The sequence below is a fragment of the Haliaeetus albicilla genome, chromosome 13 (genome assembly GCF_947461875.1).
Source record: "Haliaeetus albicilla chromosome 13, bHalAlb1.1, whole genome shotgun sequence".
In the NCBI taxonomy this organism is placed as follows: domain Eukaryota; kingdom Metazoa; phylum Chordata; class Aves; order Accipitriformes; family Accipitridae; genus Haliaeetus; species Haliaeetus albicilla.
The window spans coordinates 16,378,255-16,397,981 of NC_091495.1; the positions used below are offsets into that span (position 1 = coordinate 16,378,255).

Sequence of the window (19,727 nt, forward strand, 5' to 3'; positions counted from 1 at the left end):
AAGATGAACATCTCTACCAACTCCTAGTTCCTATCAGAGCAGTCCATAAGCTCCTAACCAAAATTGCCAGTGACCTGATACTCTTTTTAATGCGGTGCTTGTTTTGGTTTCTTTACAGAAGTATTTTGCTGTCCAATAAAGTATAGTTTAAGGTGTAATGATTTTATCAATACAGTGCAGAACTGGATTTAACACCAGTTTAAAACCTTGCATACTTTAGCCACAAGTGTAAAGTGTTCATTTCTACTTCATGAAAAACTGGTTTAGACTTCCGCTAAGTAGATTTATAGAAGGGCTTGCTTGAACCTCTGCTGCAGGACTGTTACATTACTTAATGATATATAACTCTTTTAAGCCTACCAGAAAGAGCCAAGCATGGACATGGGCTTAATTACACATAGATTCAGAGAGTATTTTGATAATTGTGTTCAGCATGAATAATAAATGAAGGAAAAAGGGCAAGTCTAGAAATATTCAACCATCTTGCAGGTAAAACAGCTGCAAGTATGAGATCTCAGTGCAAAATTCAGAGATGACCAAAAAATTAAAATTGGACCAAAATGACAGATAACAACTATATTCTAACTACTTTAAGTAGTGAAATCTTTGAATCTCCATGCAGCATGCAAACAAACTAACAGAATTAAGAGGTGAAAGGGGGAGGAAGTAAATTCCTCCAAGGTGGTATAACATTCCCTTTTTCATTCTCACTCTCCTGGATGACCTTCACAGCAGTCCAGCTCTCAACCATCAGCTCAATCAGGTTAATAAAGTGGCAGTCAACAACTGAGTAAACATAAGGGAATTCCAATTGTCCAGTTCTGGCAACAGGCAAGAAGCTGTGGATTGGAGGGATTTGGGGGACTAGGTTCTAGAAAATTCTCTTATCACTTTTGTACCAGACTTGAAAGAATACTAGGCCAAGCAACTCTTCCAGACTCTCTGATCTACTACTTGGAGCTCTGGAGACACACATGTGAAGAACTACATAAGACCTCTCTCCAGGAGAAAATCTGATTAGATATTTTTCAAATAAGACAACATTTTAGAAGACAGGTAAAGAACATATTTTTTCTAAAAGTTACTTTTCCCTTCATGCTCTTTATTGAAAATTTGTATCCCTTTCTTTTAGCCTACATTGGTTTTAATGTAGTTTAATTTAGTTAAAGTCAAAATATATTTACTTAATTTTCTTCCTTTTTTCTTTTTTATGAAAAACAAAATTGAAGGAAAAAAGGCAATTAAACTGCTTTTCCAAGTAAGCAGGAAAAAATCCTAAGTAACTAGAGCTAGATTTATGACACAGAAGTCATGCTATGCCACTTCAAGGGAAGGCAAGCTAGTATGTGACCTTATGGTAAGGGGAAAGAAGAGAGATGTGCCAACTTTTTTTTGACATGATCACCTTTGAAGGACACAAGACAAAAGCCAACTTAATTGGTTGAGATGCAATAAGAACTGAAGACTAAATCATCGTTTGATGTACTACAGCACCCAATGGTAGAACTTGTTCCAAGTGGAAAGCAAACGAGCATCTACCAGCACATCCATCTACCAGCATAACTTCAAGGGTCCAGGAATCTCCAGGCACAGCTAGAATAAAATAGACTTTTACTTTACAGAGCAGCCAAGGCTACCTCATTTGGAGGTACTGTCTCAGAGAGGCTTTCTTCTCTAGCTACCTGCCACAGAACAAATGAGAACAGACTTTCAAAAGCTTAACAACGCAGTCTAGCAACATTGCAAACTGTTACCTGATCAACCGAGCTGTGTGAAGCCTTGGAACTTAGCTGCATGCCCCCCCGTAGTGTTCTCAATCACAGCTTCTCTTCCACTTAGCATCACTTCAAAAGAGACTCACACCACTAGACTACCACATGCTTCAGTATACTTGTTCTAGCATCAGTCAGGTGTATTCCTTGCCTCACCTCCTTTCTAGTCACCTTTTGTCATCTTTTATGCTATCACTGTCTGCTTAGTCTTGCTGTCCTTTCGGCAAGCAGATGAGCTCCAGAGCTTTCAGCTCTCTTGCTATGATGATATCCCACAACACGAGGTTATATATATGCATGTACAACACATTTATGACCTGATAACATACATACAGAACCCTGACCTAATTTTTATAATTGCACTCAAATCTTTCCCACTATTGTCACCCAGTTGTATTTTAACAAAGATTGAGATTTAAGAGTTATTTCCTTACTCCTGGGGCTCCAAGTTTCAAGTTTTTCAAAGCAGCAGTTGTCAATAAGTTTCATATAAGCATCTAGTGTACCTCTGATTGCTAACAATAGCAAGAGGAAGCAGAGGCAGTGGTCTCCAGTGAGTTACAGCGCATTTTAATGATTACATCCTCCATGGTCTTCACTTCCTTAACTCCTAAGGAAATTTTTTTCCAGCATCATTACTACCCTTTTAGACCCTCTTTATTTACTCCGTAGATACTTTCAAAACAAATAATATCACTAAAATCAATTGACCACCATAATCAGCAATACATGATCAAAGTACATGCTGAAAGATAATCTATATCTAATATGCAACAGCGTCTAAAAAGAAAAAGCAGCAATTGGTCACCTTCATTACGTATTAATTCACAAGAAAGAAAAATAGAAAAACAATCTGAGATTACCAACAAGAGAAGTAATTTAGTCACAAAAAACACTGGACTAGAGAAAAGGATACACATATACTTTGTACTCCATCTTCCACATTATACTGATTAAGGCTTTGACTTCCCAACAAAAAAAAAGGCAAATAGTAACTTGTTTATTGTTTAAAACAATAAAAACTATTTTCTTCTTCAGCAAAATACCAATTGTAAGATTTTCCTCCCTCTCATGTAAAAAAATTTATTTGAAAATACTTAACAGACTGTTACATAATAAAAGCATACTTAAAATATAACACACCATATAGTAATTGATTTTGTGTCACTTTATCCACTAGTAAAATACATGCATATTATTCGTAGCTAAAATTCCTATACTCCTAAAAATCCCAGATTTAAAACCTTTTTTTTCTCAACAGCATATACAAAGCCCTAATTCATATTTCATAGAACTTACATAAGAGCAAGAAACCTACTTTAAATAGCATAGCCAGGAAAACATCTATGTAGTCCCCAGATATCAGGTGTTCAGATTTACGTCTAAGTGCCTGTTTGTGGTTACTAATAATTTATGATCTATCACCAAATACTGAATATTTGCAGGATAATTTGGCACCTATTAAGAAAATGACAAAAGTTTCAAAGCCCCAACAATTTGATAATTTGCTTACTATCCTATTCATCACTGCTGCAGACACCAATATAAGTTTTGAGAAATTAAATGCCAGTATCAAAGAAACAGCTGCTGAATCACACCAAGTACCAGTTTTACTCATTTAGCTTTAATTTTACTTCCAAATCTCAGATTTCATCATTTTAGCTCCTATATGCTTTAATCACTCTAAAAAGAACTCAACTCCTCAGTGTTGTCTTCTGTCAGATACTGATTATTTCTGTTCTTCTGTATTATAAGACTTTGAGCTCCAAAAACCCTCTCAGAACAAAAATACCAATGCTTCAACATTGTCCTTAGCAATTTCCACACACCCCGCAGCAGGTCAGTATTGTTCCACCACAGAAAAACAAGCAGAAAACCAAGATTTTTTTAAATAGAAGAATTCTGTTAAATAATTCAAGTAGGGATAACTGGTATTTCAAATATTCTAGGGGGAATTAGGAAAAAAGCATACTTTGTCTTCGGAAGGAAAAAACCCAGAAAATGAGGTTAGAGTTGTGTATGTATGTAACAAAAACGATGAGGACAAAGTATTACTTTTTCTGCAAGATGCCTCCTCCCACACATTAACCGGAAACTTATGCAGCATTGTAAAAACATAAAACTGCGTTAAGAAGAAAAATAATCACAATCTAAGCAGACTCTGCAGCTGCCCCTTTGACTTATCAATTTCAGTAAGCACAATTTCAATCAAGTCTAGATAAAATATACTAATCCTAAATAGACCAAGTTTGTCACCTACCACTTCCTATAAGCTGCTTACTATCCTGAAAAAGAGAGCGAGAGAAGAAATGCTAAATTAAATGCCAAACAGTAGCAGACAGCACTTGTTTGGCTGATTAACTTGTAGACAAGCATTACAAATAAATCTGAGCATGGTCTGCAGCAAATTAAATTCCAGTGCTTTTAAGAACAAAGAATTCCTTCGGAAAGAGGATTAGCAACTTTACACCCAGGAACGCCAGTTTAATTTAATTGTTCCACAATCCGATATTTAATATGCAAATATCATTTTGATATATAACAGTGAATTTGAAAAAGTAAGGAAACAATTTCAATATACAAGACTGTCTCTCTTCTGAGCTGTAATTATACAAAATAAAGCTGGTCGAGGTTTTTTTTATTATTATTGGGATTGAATTCTATTAACATGAATCAGAACAAGTCTAATTAAAGGTTAAAAACTTTAAATGTTTCTAATTAAGAGTCTAAATAACTGCATGATTAGAGTACTATAGTTAAAGTCCCACCTCAATGACCTTCCTGGCCTCTCTGTATTTTCCTGTTTGCAAGAAGGCGAAGAAGAGATCATAAAGAGCCATCATATCTCCATATTCTCTGCTTATAAAATCTGAAACTAAACAGAGAATAAAACTCATTAATTTACTAAATACATTGAAGCATTTTAACATATACGTCATATATTCTTAATATTAATATTTTCCAAGCATCACAGAACACCAAGAACAAGCTATGGGGAGATAAATTTTGAAACATACGGAATGATTACAACATATTACACAACTTCTTGTAACTTTGCAGTTGAGCATATTTAAAATGTTTTTCTGTTTATCTGCACTATTATTTTGAATTACATTCAACAAAATAGACTATATATTGGCATTCTCTACTTGTATAGGGTGAGGATATAGGATTGCTTAACTGCACAACTATTTGAAAAACAGATGTGTTGTGTTACTATTAAGTTGTTCCTTAATAATATACATAGCTAGAACAAGTATTAGCAATAACCTTTGAGAGTTCTATGCTGTATTATCCAAACATTAGGATTCTTCTACATTTAAAATTAATATCAATTTTCAATCTGAAGAACGTAGGCATCATTTAAGTGCTTTAAAGTTACACATATAAACACAAACAATTTTTTTTTTTCTTTAAGTTTAAAGAAATGATATACAAGTCCTGGAAGAAAAGCCTCCAGAAAACACCCCATATAACCAGACAGCATTTGACTACATGCAACTAACCCTTTTGCAGAAGATCAGCATCTCCTTTTTCTACCAGTCTACAGTAGATGTTATGAAGCTGAAGAATTTTACCATACTTCTTATGACACTTGATTAAAGCTTCCAGAGCTGCAGGCATATCATCCCTTGTGGAATGAAACAAGACAAGAATAAAAACAATCAAACATTCCAAGCAGGAGCAGCACATGCTAAACCCACTTTAGTCTTGAAAATTTCAAGGAAAATTCATTCAGCAGTTTATGATCCAAGAGTATATTCCCTCCCCCCCCCAAAGTGCTACAGTTCTTTTTAAATAACAGGTAAAGTTTTCCTACAGACAAATACCATGTATGCTTGACAGCCGAAATGAAAACAGAACTACAGTTTTACAGTTAAACCTCTTGGCTGTATAATTTTTGATTGCATGACCACTGTTCACTACAAATTAACCAAAGGTGTGAATGCTCTTCATGATTAGATGCACTTAATTTTTGAAGTAAAATTCTTAAGTTCTGCTAGATACTATTGTGACAAAACCCCAATTCCACAGAAATTTCAGTTTGTATTTAAGAGTTCTATTTTTCTTGTTAATAAGTAATATTGTGCACATTATATTACCTACAAATGTCTGTTTAGACATTTTCAGATTTTAAGCTCTTTAAAATTTTTCCACAGCATTTTTATTTCAGTATAGATCTCAAGAGTTAACTAAGATAACCACAGCTCTTCAGATTGCTTTATACTTGTTTTACACCTTAACAGACTAGCTCTATCTATTGATTTCCATTTTGTCACAATTGAAGGGCTAGCATTTTTCCATTCTATATAATGGTCAGAATCCAACGTATATTTTCTGCAATAAAAATGTAATTTTTGCAATTTATTCAACAATAGATTAAGGTACCAAAATGTATTGTATGCTGGCCTATTCCACGTCACATAAAGCCATGGCACCAGTATATATCCGCAGTACTACTAAATGAGTGCATAAGATGTTGACTTCCTAAATGCACTTATTCAGGAGCCTTTGAGCAGTAAGTACCAGTAAAAAGTACAATATTTCCATTTTTGTTTATCTCAGTCCTTCACTGACTTTTTCCCTACATATACAGTATTAGCACCTTCAGAAGTATACATAGTTAAAATGCAAAACTGAAAAGCCATAAAAACAATCAGATCTGGAACTTAAGATAATAACAAATATAAATTAACATTCTATACTGTGCAACTAACAGAACTAAATCATCTGCTGCAGACCCTTTTTCAATGAATTACAACCCAATCTAAAAAAATCAAAACAAAACCAACAGAGGACAACCACTGAAACACTGGTAAAACAATATGTGAAGTTATTCTTTGAAGGGGAAGGTTTAAGCTGAAATTGAAACAAACCAAGACAACACACACAAAATGTAGTAAGTAGCCAAACAGTCAATAAGACTGCATTTAGATTTCAAAAGGCTTACCAAATAAATAGCCCTGGAAGTAGGCAAGGGGGAAAAAAAAAAAAAAAAAAAAAAAGAAAAAATCACTTAGCAGCAGCTGAAGGCCATAATAAAACTGCCTTGAAATAATGATTTTGCATTCCCAAAGCAACTTTTATTATTGATCAACTGAACCTTAACAAATCAAGATATTACTGTTAAAACAAGGCAAACAAGCCACGTGTCCTGTCCTCTCCTCACACTGCATTTCTTGTGCAGCATAAATTTTGCTTTTTCAGAGAATGAACTAGACTATTATATGCTACTATCTTCATCTAGGCTAATATTTTAAATTTTTAAAGAGTAAAACACAGAAGAAGAATTAATTTTGTTCAGTAATACTGGCATTCTGAAGATGAACCTAAGATGATGGATTTCTACCTTATCCCCCTTACTGAGCCCTGTTTACAGTGCATCTTCTGGCACCCCATGGAGTCATTTGAATTTTTGTCATTTGGGGTGAAGACTAAATTACAGGTTAATTTCAAAACTGCAAGTAGATGTTGCAGGCTAGATTACTGTCATAAAAGAGAAATACTATGGTAGTTACCATAGACAGATATAAAGCTTTATATAATCAGTATTTTTCTCCTACTTTAGATGCAAGTTCAGTTAACATCTAAAAAAACCCAGTTTTACAGAAAACTAGTCAATTTCTAAGGAGGCACAACAACATTTATACATTCAAATTAAAGTTTTCAGTGATAAATCTAGCTTTTCAGATTGATGCTCAAACAGCCATAGTATTGTCTTGGCTGTATTCCTAAAGGATTAAAGTGACTGTTTTTAGGTCAAAGCTATCTATAAATGAATGAATAATTGGGATGTCATTCAAACAGGAACATTAACAGTTTTCTAGTCTCTAAATGTATACTTATGAAGGCATTAATACTGTATATGCAGAGAAAAAAAGTCAGCAAAGAACAGAAATAAAAATGGAAATATTGTACTTGTTACTGGTACATACTGCTCAAAGGCGCCTCAATAAGTCTGCATTTAAGGAGGTCAGTATCTTACACACTAATTTACTAGACATTTGTTTTGAATCTATCGAAAACTGATATATTCGTTCAGTTGCATTCAAGCAATCAACCAGTCATCCACAGTTTACTAGAGAACAGGGTTTATAAAACAGATAAATGCTAAAACTGACAACAATCAACTATAAAATAATAAAATGTACAGAAGTTCAGCCCCTACAAGGAAATTGTTTGTACTACTACAAAGAAAAAACCATCGCTCGAGCTTATGCTTATACTTGAGTTGTATGATTTATTCAACAACCTGCCGTATTTTTCTTAATTGCCACAAACCGCAGTTAATTCCAAATAAGTACCACCAACTACTTTTGCAAGCAGTTTTTACAATCCTGTTAAAAAATAAATGAAAATGAAAACTAGAAACTTAGTGTAGGCTTCACATTTTGAGTATAGGTAACATTTTAATGTGTTTCTTGTTATAACTCACTAACTTAAAAATAAAAACCTGCACAAAAAAGATTTTCCACATTTTAAGAAAAGGATTTTAAGCTAACAAACAGCCATACATTTGAAAATATCTGGCAGTCTTTCTGTATAAACTTATGCATATTGAACACCTTTTTATCTTCCCAAAGGATACTTACTACACTACTACATTAAAAGCCTGGTCCAAAATTACTATTTAATTAATATGGATTGAGTCAAAAAGGAAATAAAGCCCATATACTCATAGCCATGTTGAAAAATTTGATTTCCAGTGTCAGTCTGGACAAAACAGTATTTTGAAATGCGAACGCAGATGATCCATGCTTCATTTTGAGTTGGCTAGATACTACAGCTTTAAGTCACTCGCAATTATTATCTGTTCAGAGCTAATACCTGTTCCACTTAAAGATTGGGTGTATTTTTCCCTCTCATTGAAACTTGTTCTTTTAAAAAGGAAGATATACTATTATTTTTGAATGACAGAAGGAGCCTCAGTCATCACTGTATTATGCTTGGTCCTCATGTAATCGCGGTAGAGTCCTACTTCGGCATTATTTTTCAACTAAACTGATGCTAGGGTTACAATATTGTAAATTTTTGCATTCCTTTAGTTTCTGTTTAGGATGCCTATGAAGTCCAAGATACTATGGGCACAATCTTCCAAAATATTTGCGTGGGCAATTTTAGTCACACAAAGCTATTTGAAGAGACAAAATTACTCAGATGTCTGAGTGTTTGCAGAATACACTCTGCAGCAAGACTGGCTATAACATGCATGGATATAACATCCCCCGTCAGTTTCAACAAGCCACTCCCCTCTTGCTTCAAGAACATAGCACTAAATCTAACCTTTTACTTGTAATAAACAACTTTCCCAACCAGAGAGTCTGCCTGATAAAAATAAGACTCCAAATATTGATTTTAATTGGAATGAAGTGCTGCAACATTATGCATAAAGCTTTAGTGAAGTGGCAATTTACCTAAGGGGTTTACTGATTGAAAAGCTCTCAAACCTGAAATCACTAGAGAGGTAGAAAGAAAAAAGGGACTCTGGGGTGGGGGTGGAGGGTAGACTAGTAAAACAAATCCTTCTCTACAAATCTGAAGCAGATGTTAGTACAGAGCGAAGTCAATTCAGCAAGGTACAATCAGCTTTACAAAAATTATTCTGTTAAAAGAGAACGGGCTCTTGAAAGAGCTAAATGTTTTTCTGTTCATTTGCCATACTAAGGAATCTTCAAGGAGACTGGTGTTGCAATTACAACTAATCCTCCCCAAAAAATTAACTGTGTTGAAGGCTTTGTAATTTCCCTAGGTACAATTTAGCTGTCACTTACTTTAAAATTTACTCAAACACGCGTTCCGAACAGCACTAACTTCACATGTCAAGTGCTTTCCAGCCAATTGAGTCTAAACTGGAAGTCGGTGTTAAACAACTGAATGATTAGACAAGATAGCTCATTTCCCTGCTCTTTTGTTCAGAATAAAATGCCACATTTACATTATCAGACTCAACAGGATTTTCTGACAGAGGGAGAAAAAACCCTAGTGAACACTGTCCGTACCAAGCACATGAAGCCTGTCATTTACCAATCATCCTTCAAAAAGCAATAGCCATGAATGTAACTTAATTACGACCCAATGATCCTTGACGAAAAATCATCTTATCACTGTCCTGTCCCCATAGGGCAAATGAGACACTTTTGTCCTTTGGCACCAATGATGATAAATTCCTAATTGCAATAATGGAGTAAGAGAGCCAAACATCCCTAATTTCATTGCAACATGTAAAGAGAGTTTTAATACAAATATTTGAAATAAAGCCACTAAAAATTAAAAAAAAAAATCCAACACAAAAAAAACCCAAAACAAAAACCCAGACTCCCCACTATAGATATTTTTTCCCCCACTAAAAATATCACCTAATTTAAAAAGATGCCTATTTTTAAAAGTAAATTTAAAAGTCAATTAACTTGTATGTGCTAGAGAATCATCTCAAACAAAATCATAAGTGAATTTAACTCCATGAAAATAACAGAAGAAAAATTGCCAAGGCACTGGATTCACGCTATATCTACTACATGAGAAACTAAACAAAATGGGTTTCTGTAAGATTAATCACAAACCAGCACATAATGCTTTACTGGACAATGCTGTATTAAAATACACTGACCATTTTTAAAGAAACACAATCCAGCTATAGCCTTTTGACCACTTAAAATACACATATTAACTGCTTGCATTCACTGACTCAATATTATGTTCATACAGTCTGTAACAATGTTTTCACAGTTTACCTGCAAATTTTCTTCCCTCTGCTTAAAAGCATTTCTGATATAGGGAATTAGTAAATTCAAACCTGAAGATGTTTTGTTGTTTCTTTTCTCAGAGGTGCTATTACTCAAGGAGAGCAGAAACAAATTTATGTTAATGAAAAGACAGGAACCATATCGAGTTTTTAAGATGTGTATTCCTATTTTTGGTTGTATGAAAGTTAGCTTGTGCAGCTTTCTCGGAGGAAGAAAAAAAAATCACAGTAGTTACTGTATCCATTAATTTGTCATCCTGTAAATAGATATTACCAAAGTACTGTACAGCACAGGAGCAGGTTAGCTTCACAAACCTCTTCAGTTTTGTAAAACGGCTCATATTCAAATAGGTTTCCCCTGACAGTTGGTAGACCAGGTAAAAGCCAAAACTACAATCCTTAAAATCCTAAGAAATTTTACCTGGTGTAGGTAACACAACCTTTTCCAATTATTAGCAGTTGGAAGAACCAGTTCAAAAGTAAGACCCGTTTTAAGAAAAAGTACAAGCTCTTCACATCCTTGCACGTTTGAGAAACTATGATTTTTGTCATACTGTCCAAAGCAGGTTTCTCACCTTGAATGACAGACCAAGATTCCACATGTGGACTGTGTCAATTTTTAATGTGATTTCACCATCTTGAGAAACTGTTCAGAGTCATAAATAAAGATCATACAATTAAAAGCAGGGGGCTGGTTGCCTTAAATTTACTCAGGATAACCCAAGGTAGTACGAGTTCTCTCTCTAGTTACTTCAGTTAAATATTTCTCAAAACACTGAAGGCAAAATATCCATTCTACTAGAATATTAGATTTTGTTAGCTTTTGTCAAGTTATACTGTTCATCATCAACAATTTTTTTCTTTTCCACGCTCTGCTGCATATTGTCACTTTTAACATGCGCTAGGATTTAACAAGAATTTCAGAATATTCAGGACTGGGTACAGAGAAAAGGGCTAGATGAAAACATTTTACACCTACAATTGTTGAAATCTTCAAAAGCAAATCACAGATTCCTTTACAAGCAATTAAAAAGTTTGAAATAAATTAAGAACACAAAACACTAGCTAGCACCACCACTGCTGTGGAACATTAAAAAATATCCCAGAGCTAATTTTAGAGGCATAGTGACAACCTGCAGCTAAATGACAGCATTTCAGCATGATACTTGAGCTGTAGGATGGCAAATAGTAAGCACTACTGCTGAAAGAAATGACTAACAGTTATTTCAGTCACTCATAACTTTCAAAAACTTAGCACCTCTAAGTCAAAAAAAAACCAACCACAACCAAACAAAAAACCACAGGGAAATTCAGTTACTCCTCCCAAGCAAATTATGTGGAAAAAGCTTCCCCCTTCTGTTGTCTAACATTGGAGAGGAAACAAGTCTTTCCACCCATAAGGCAGCCAAAAAAAAACCACAGCAAAGGAGTTTACTTTGTATTGTATTTATACATATGAAATGTATTAAGACTTATACAGGTGAGTACCAATGACTTCTAGCCATACAGTTCCACAGTATGGAATTACCTTCTCCTTTAAAAATCTAGTCTCATCAAAAGTCCCTTTATTAAAAAAAAAAAACAACCAAACCAAACAACAACCTTTTTAAAAAATTTTACCAAACATTTATAATCCAAAAGAATGTGGAATCAAACTCTCCCTTTGCATCCACACATGAACACATCTTTGTTTACATCATCATATACTACCTCTCAAGTGAAAAGAACCCAAGTAGCACCATGTACAACTTGCATGTCAATGTGCATAAAGCAATTATGTAAAATGCAGCTGCTCTTACTGCACAGTGCAAAGCGTATCAGGTATTTTTCCGACACATTAGTTACATATGATTGCAGTTAAATTACTTTCATAAACATCTGCCTTGTCTTGTGATGTAACCAAGGCAGTGTTGCTGACTGAAAAGATGTACACTATATTCTTAACTGTTGACCACTACACTAAAATACTGTTTTTAGAAGAGAATGTACATGCATCTACCAACAGTTACATCTTTTTGACAAGAATTTTGAATATAGACAATGTTATACAGACCTTGCACACCCAGAATACTTAAAAGAACTAAAAACCTCTACATGTTAACAGAAACATTAGTATGCATCTTTGAGGCTGACTTACATGATATTATGAAAAATTCACTTATTTCATAGCTATTATATTTAAGCCAAGAACATCTCATATACCTGAACCAAACTGCAAGAAATTTATCACTCTAGCTGCAAGAGGTTAAAATCCAGCAACCATATAAATGACATAAAAAACCCAAAAGGATTGTGCATGAAGGAAGTGAAAAGGGACTCTCGGCACAATTTTAGTACGAAATTGTTATATAGTTCATACGTACACCAATTCAAATATCCTACACCTCAATGAAAATTTATGGAAAGGAACATGACACATGGAATTACAGATGCTTCCTGCCAGAATGAATGTATGAACTTGCTTTTCTCTATTAAATGGTATTAAAAGTATAGGTGGGGGAAAAAAAAATATCACAATAGACAAACCAGACAGTACTTTCTTTGAATTTTAAATTCAGCAACATAGCAGTCTATTGGCAATAACATCAAACTATTTGAATTAAGAATATTTCAGTGTTCAACCACCTTTCAACTCACCTGAGATGTACTGGATGGCACAGCAAAATAATGCTGTTTTGATGGGAAAATACATGCTACTTAACCACAAGAGCTGAAAATATACCTATCATGCTCTGAATAGCTATCTTGTCAAACAGACTTTAGAGCCAATTCATAAGCATATTCCAATATATAGCCACTTCATCTCTGATGTGTCCATAAAACACAGCTGCTGTTCCCAGAGACGATGATGTGATGTATAACTAATGAAAACAGACTTAACTTAAGAAAACATATTCATTCATTACTATTCCTAGATCACTTAAGTATTATATGTGCATGCATGTGTGCATGAGCACTTTGAAACATGAATGTGCAGCTGTGTATAGCATACACAGGTCATATAACACAAATAAATATCATAACTTGTTTCATTTGAAGCCCAAACATAGCTTACTTTTCAAGGTGAACTGTAATCAGAGGGGAATGAAGAGCAGCAGTTTCTGCCAACCCCAGGTTCACAATGGTCTCATGTAATCGATTCACTGTCTCAACTTCACCTCGCATGGCAGCAGCATTAAGAACACGGAAAAAAGATGCAACTGTTCTGTCTGAGATAGGAACATCCTTCTCTTTCATCTCTGTTAGAATGTTAATAGCATCTACAATGAAACAACACAAAAGACCCTTAGGTAATTTCATGTAGGGAAAACAAACTGCTATTAAAACAGCATTTCAAACCCAGCAGGAATGTAAATTCTGGCGTATAATGCCGATTTCAAGTTAATTACTACTTGCATTTCTAAACGAGACTACAATTATAAATCCACAATAGCATGGTTTTATCATTTTGCTGCAACTTTGACTACAAATTATAGATAGGAACTGTGTGCCCACTCTGCACCACATAACCCTGTATAGTCTGCCCTATAGCTGCAAGATTCTACTAAATGGATGCTTTTATCGTTCAATGCTAACATCTGCTAAATCACTCCATTGTTTCTTCAGCAGATGGCTTGTCACGAGGCCAGATAATAAAGATATGTTTACACTGTATATACAGCCAGACTAATGGTCTGATACCGATAGGGCCTGTTTGCTGTGTCGATACTAATTAGCCAAGGAGAGCCAATGAAAGCTTTCTAACAGACTGCATGTTAAAACATTAGGTTCATTAAGCTTCATTAGTAAGGCAGAAACAAACATTTTGGTATATGGAATAAGTGCATTTTTATAATGTTCTTAATTATTGCATAGACAGAATGTTTGACCACTTCACATTTGGCTACATTTATGAATTATTTTATTTTCTGAGGGACATTTATGCTCTTACAAGCAAGCTAATCTTTTCAAACTGCTTTAATGTACAGGTGGTCATGATCTGATTTATTGTGATTTGGAAAACATCAACTTTGTTTATTATTTTTCTAACAGTAAGTTCAGTAAGAGGCCAAGAAAAATATCAAAAAGATCTTATGAGAAAAAAGTTACATTAGCTTTTATATTTTATTGTATAGTCTTTTATATAAAAACATATCATTTTGTGTGTAGGCTTGGACCATGCTTTTATGGTGTAAAGTTTTCTACAAAATCATGGAACTCAATATTCAGAACCACCTTTTAAAGTTGTTGATAGTCTAGAGTTCCTTTAAAGACCAACCAAATCATGTAAATTACAGAATTATATTAGACTAAATTACAGAAATTAAAGCTAACAGCTTAATGCAAACATCTAGAAATACAAAATAGGCAGTTTGCAGAACACTCATTAAAAGCCAAAATTTCCAGGCAGTTTGACAGATAGACTATAAAATTCACTAACAAACACATAAAAGAATACTAACAGAAAAATATATACTTTATAAAAAGTTAAATGATTTTTTGCAGTACTTGGCTCTTATCAGAAGGTTATGTTTATAGGTTTTATGTTCAGCCTTCAGACCTTCTTAAGCAAAAACAAAGCCATTAGTCTAGGCACATACGCAATTTGTGCCATAAGTCATGATCTTCAAACTCAATCCAAACAGCAATGCTAATAAAAACTAGCTGCAGAAACGCAAAAAGCACTGAGCTGTGCAAATGTAAATGACAAGCTTGCCAATCCATTAAAACTAATGGCCTGCACTGTCCAAGCATCTCTGGTTGAATTCACATGCAAATTTGTATGCAAAATGTTCAAGCACTTTTCAGGACATGATATACCATTAATATCAACTCACATTTTTATTTTTGAGGCAAGATACCTTTATTATATAGCTGAAACACACAATGAAAGCAAATGGATTACCTTCTAGTCTACCATGCTTTCCTAAAACTTCTACCAGTGCTATGTACTTTCCGGTGTCAAGAGCAACAGGTGAATTCTTAGGGAAGCTAGAAATTAAAACATTAAGAATTGTATCAACAGAAGCTCACATTTTACAGATTCAGCTTAAAGATCGATTTTTAAAACCGCATAACAAAACAACAGCATTGAGCACTAAAAGTTACAGTAAGTATTAAAGGAAAAAATCTCACAGACTTTAAAAGATTCACCACTGAAATGTGATTTAAAAATATTATCCACACATACCTTCCCAACCCCAAAACCCAAAAGTTGTCTTTTAAAGAGCCAAATGGTTTAATTAATTATTTGGTAGTTATTGCATAAAATAGAGTATTTCCCAGAAGCCTGGGAAGAAAACTCAGTCCACGTGGCTGGGGCAAGGCTATATTCTTTTTGATAAAGAATATGAAACTATTTGCCTATAGTAACAAGTTAAAAGCTACTATTTTGAAGTTTCTGCTATGTATTTGTTTTCTTTTTTCTGGAAGTTTTAAAATTAATTCCTTCTCTGTTGTTTCTTATTGTGACAATTCAAAGAGTCACTTCTTAGCAATATTATGCTACACTTGAGGCAGATCAGTAAAACTGTGCTACTGCAGTGAAGCTCCACTAGAAGACTCAATTTTACTTCATGCAAGCTCACTATAGGGATTGTGTAAGAGTGGTAGTACAGCCAAAACCAACACACTACCATTATTTGCAGTGGCAAATTTCTTGATATTCATAGCTCAGTCATTTCACATAATTTCAAACACTAACAAGGTGTAATGAGCACCTGCCTGCTAACCTACTATAAAACCAAAGCAAATACTTTGTGATTGCATATGAGAGAGAGAACCTGAAAGTAACACGTAACTTGTTCTATATTCACTGTAGCATCAGACCAAAAAGAGGCTTTCAAGGGAAAAAAGGATGGGGCAAATAGAAAGATGATCTGTAAGAATTTGCTCCGGGATAAGTCATGCATAACATGTTTTAGCTGGGAGCTAATTTTCACAGCCAAGATGCAAAGCTCTGAAAATAGTAATTTTAAGTAGAATGCTTGTTGATAGTCTTAAAATAATGTCACTCAGAAACACTACTATTCTGAAGACAATATAGGTCCAGCATATTCTAAACACATTCTAGGTGCTTTCTAACTCACAATACAGGTACTTTTTTCCCCCCTTAAATTAAGCCAGACCTCAATTTAGACACTATGCATGTTTAAAATAAAAACAAAACAGACCCTACATAGCAATTTGCCTTTTTAAAAAATAAAAAAAGATAACTACTGACCATACAAAGTAGCTGCTTCTCATGTTCAATTATACAAAGCACATTTTTTGTTTCAAAGAACCACACCCACCACTGTTTTAAATGCACATACATTGGTGGGAAAAACTAATTAAAAATGGATGAGGGGGTTAATACTCAACCTACTTAATTCAACAAGGTCTGTGTATCAGCATAAATCTCTGTGACATGTTTCAGTGCCGGTGTACTTACACTTTTTCTTTCAGGTTCATTGCCTCTTCTACATTATCATGTCGACAGCACAAATTTATTAAGGCTGCATAGCCACCGACAACCATGTCCGGTTCGTATTTGGCTTTCACTTCAAGGGCTTTTTGCATATTCTAAAAAAAGGAACAAAGCAAAGATGTGAACTAGAGGAAAAGTCAATATGACATGATGATTCTTCTGTGTTCAGTGTGCAGTTACATGACTGCTTTACTGCTTTTAGTATTATAAGATCATGTTTGAAAACACAGTGCTGTAATGCTTTAGCAAATTTTAGGAGTGAAAAGTTGTTTAGCAGAAATGAGTATTTGTCTAAAATACCTTTTAGATTTTGAGAGCAGATTTCCAAATAAGTTTTCTTGCTTTACATTTATATTTCTAGCATGTTTTTATGTAAGACTTTTTTTTTAATCCGGACAGACACCATAAACATGATTAAACCAAGTTCTAAAATAGTTTTTATTTATTTGGAATTCATAACAATTTTCACGTGGTACACTGCCAAACACAAACCAAAACTACTTTCTAAAGAATAAGAAACTACCTAATGATCCCATAGATAGCTTATTTTTTTATACATTCCTATTCATACATTTCACCACTTTGAACTTACAATGGTGTTTGCTTCTAGTCTTATTTCATATGCAAAACTGTAGAGACAGACAGCTGAGAATCACTCTAAATCGTATTCTTAGCAACACAGAATATTGTGCTATCATTTGCACAACTGTTCCTGTTCCTATATATACAGCTTTTTAGGCAGGATCATACTGAACAGGATACTGAATAAAAGTGTGGTGATACCCCACAAATTACAGACACACACTAAATGAATGTAAACTACAGCTGGACGCCTGCCGAATGAAGGCAAGAGACCCTTTATCTCAGAAGAGCTTTCCTCCTGCAGGAAAATGGAATTTCAATCCCTGCATTAACAACCTAGTAATATTTGAATTGCAAATGACTAGTGCATGTATCAGTTGCTTGACAATCTAGATATAAGAGACCGGAGCCATGGCTTGAAAGGACATTTGGCATGTATGATAAACCTATCACAGCTGTTACTATCATTCACTTTGCAGATTATTGTAAACAAACTTCAGCAACCCCAAAACATGCCATTCAAGGTGTTGCTGAAATTAGTTAACCTTTTGATTTAATTGCTTTTTGCACTTATGTTTGATTTATAAGCAACAAACCATGGAACCTCAAGCACTGCACTTGTCTTTGCTTAACTATGTCTTTCCATAATACAGTCATTTATGTCCCTTTAAAAATATAGCTATGTGTTTCCAATTATCTCTGCATTGCTTAAGATACCTCTTCTTCACAAAGAGCGTGTATGAGTTGTTTCAAGACATCTGTAATAGGCTGGTTTTCAGCTTTTCGCTTTTCTAGTTTCTTCTCCAAAGCAGACACGTCAGATTTAGCACTCTAAATGGAGGTAACAGAAAGAATGTCAATTGCAAAAACATCCTTCCCTGAACAACTTGTCGGATCACTTTTATTAAAGACAGACAAAACAATCCTCTTCTTTCATGCTCTAAGAAATTTTTTAATCATGTAAGGTGCTTTTATCTGTTTAAACAGTACATACTAATTGAAGATTTGAGTCAGAATACAGTAAAAAAAGCATTAAGTAGCATGTCTACAAAGGTCAACATTACTACTTCTCTCATACTCAGTTCTTTATATTCAGGGAAGTAGGGAATAGAAGCCTGTTTCTTTTTCCATTTCCACTTCGCTCAGATCAGAGATGTAAAGACTTGACGCTCCACCATTAGAAGCAGTATGGATTTATATGGTTCCTGCCACTCAAGCAGATCACTGTAATTTACAAGCATAAATTAAGCCTCACACCACCACTGTTAACTAACTAGAACTTTCAAAAACAATATTTACTAGACAGGGAAACTGAGGCATGAAACCTCAGCCAACTCCAAGGTCAAGTATCAGGTCTATGTGAAAATCTGGACAGCCTTTACTCCTACTCTGGAAAGTAACCTCTGAACTTCAAATGGTAGATTTAAATAACGTTAATATACTTCCATGATCTGAAAGCTAGTGATTACACTTCATCTAAAACCCATATCCAAACATTATTATTAGAGTAAGAACAAGCATAGCTCTCTCTGAATTTACTTACTTCGGGAATGTTGTCAGTAGACAGGGATTTTTTATGAGACAGTAGCCTTGCATCCTAAAATGTAGTAAGACAAAGATATCACTAATCCCCCCCCAAAGTTCAATCTCTAAGTAACCATATCATGCTAAAAATGTTGAAGTTAATTATATAATTGCAATGTTAAAAAAAGCTGTATTCTGCAGCATTATTACATTGACTTGAAAAAGCACTTTTTAAATGTATCCATTTCACACATGAAATGAAAACAGCTTCAACACTGAAAAATCATGGAAAGGTTAAAAGGCTTACACATAATCACTGCATAAAGATATTTATTTTGCAAAGGAGAATATATTCAGAGTACAGATACTCCATTTTTTAGCTTCAAAGTAATTGCTATAGAACCACAGACCTTAATTAATTCAGGAACTTGAGAGGAGTCCAGCAGTCTGCAAATGCCGCTGTAGAGGGCTGCAGGGATAACTATATTCTGTACCAAGAGGTGGGGAAAAATTATATGAGTTTTGAAACACAACCAAACTGAAATTTGTCTAACAAATTATCTCAGACGTAATTCAAGTCTCTAGCTCTTGCATGTCATTGAGAAGTGGTCTGGTTCTACTTAAAAGCAGCAATTTCAAATCTAATAGATACATGTCA

At 34.4% G+C, this 19,727-nt stretch overlaps 1 protein-coding gene across 1 annotated transcript in view; it reads right to left on the reverse strand.

The window, feature by feature from the left end:
• LRPPRC (leucine rich pentatricopeptide repeat containing) overlaps nucleotides 1–19,727 on the reverse strand; it is a 93,956-nt gene that overhangs the window by 37,312 nt on the left and 36,917 nt on the right. The window contains 8 exon segments of the mRNA XM_069800272.1: nucleotides 4,541–4,647; nucleotides 5,279–5,403; nucleotides 13,571–13,775; nucleotides 15,401–15,486; nucleotides 16,928–17,058; nucleotides 18,263–18,376; nucleotides 19,089–19,142; nucleotides 19,480–19,557. Coding sequence (XP_069656373.1) covers nucleotides 4,541–4,647; nucleotides 5,279–5,403; nucleotides 13,571–13,775; nucleotides 15,401–15,486; nucleotides 16,928–17,058; nucleotides 18,263–18,376; nucleotides 19,089–19,142; nucleotides 19,480–19,557 — 900 coding nt within the window.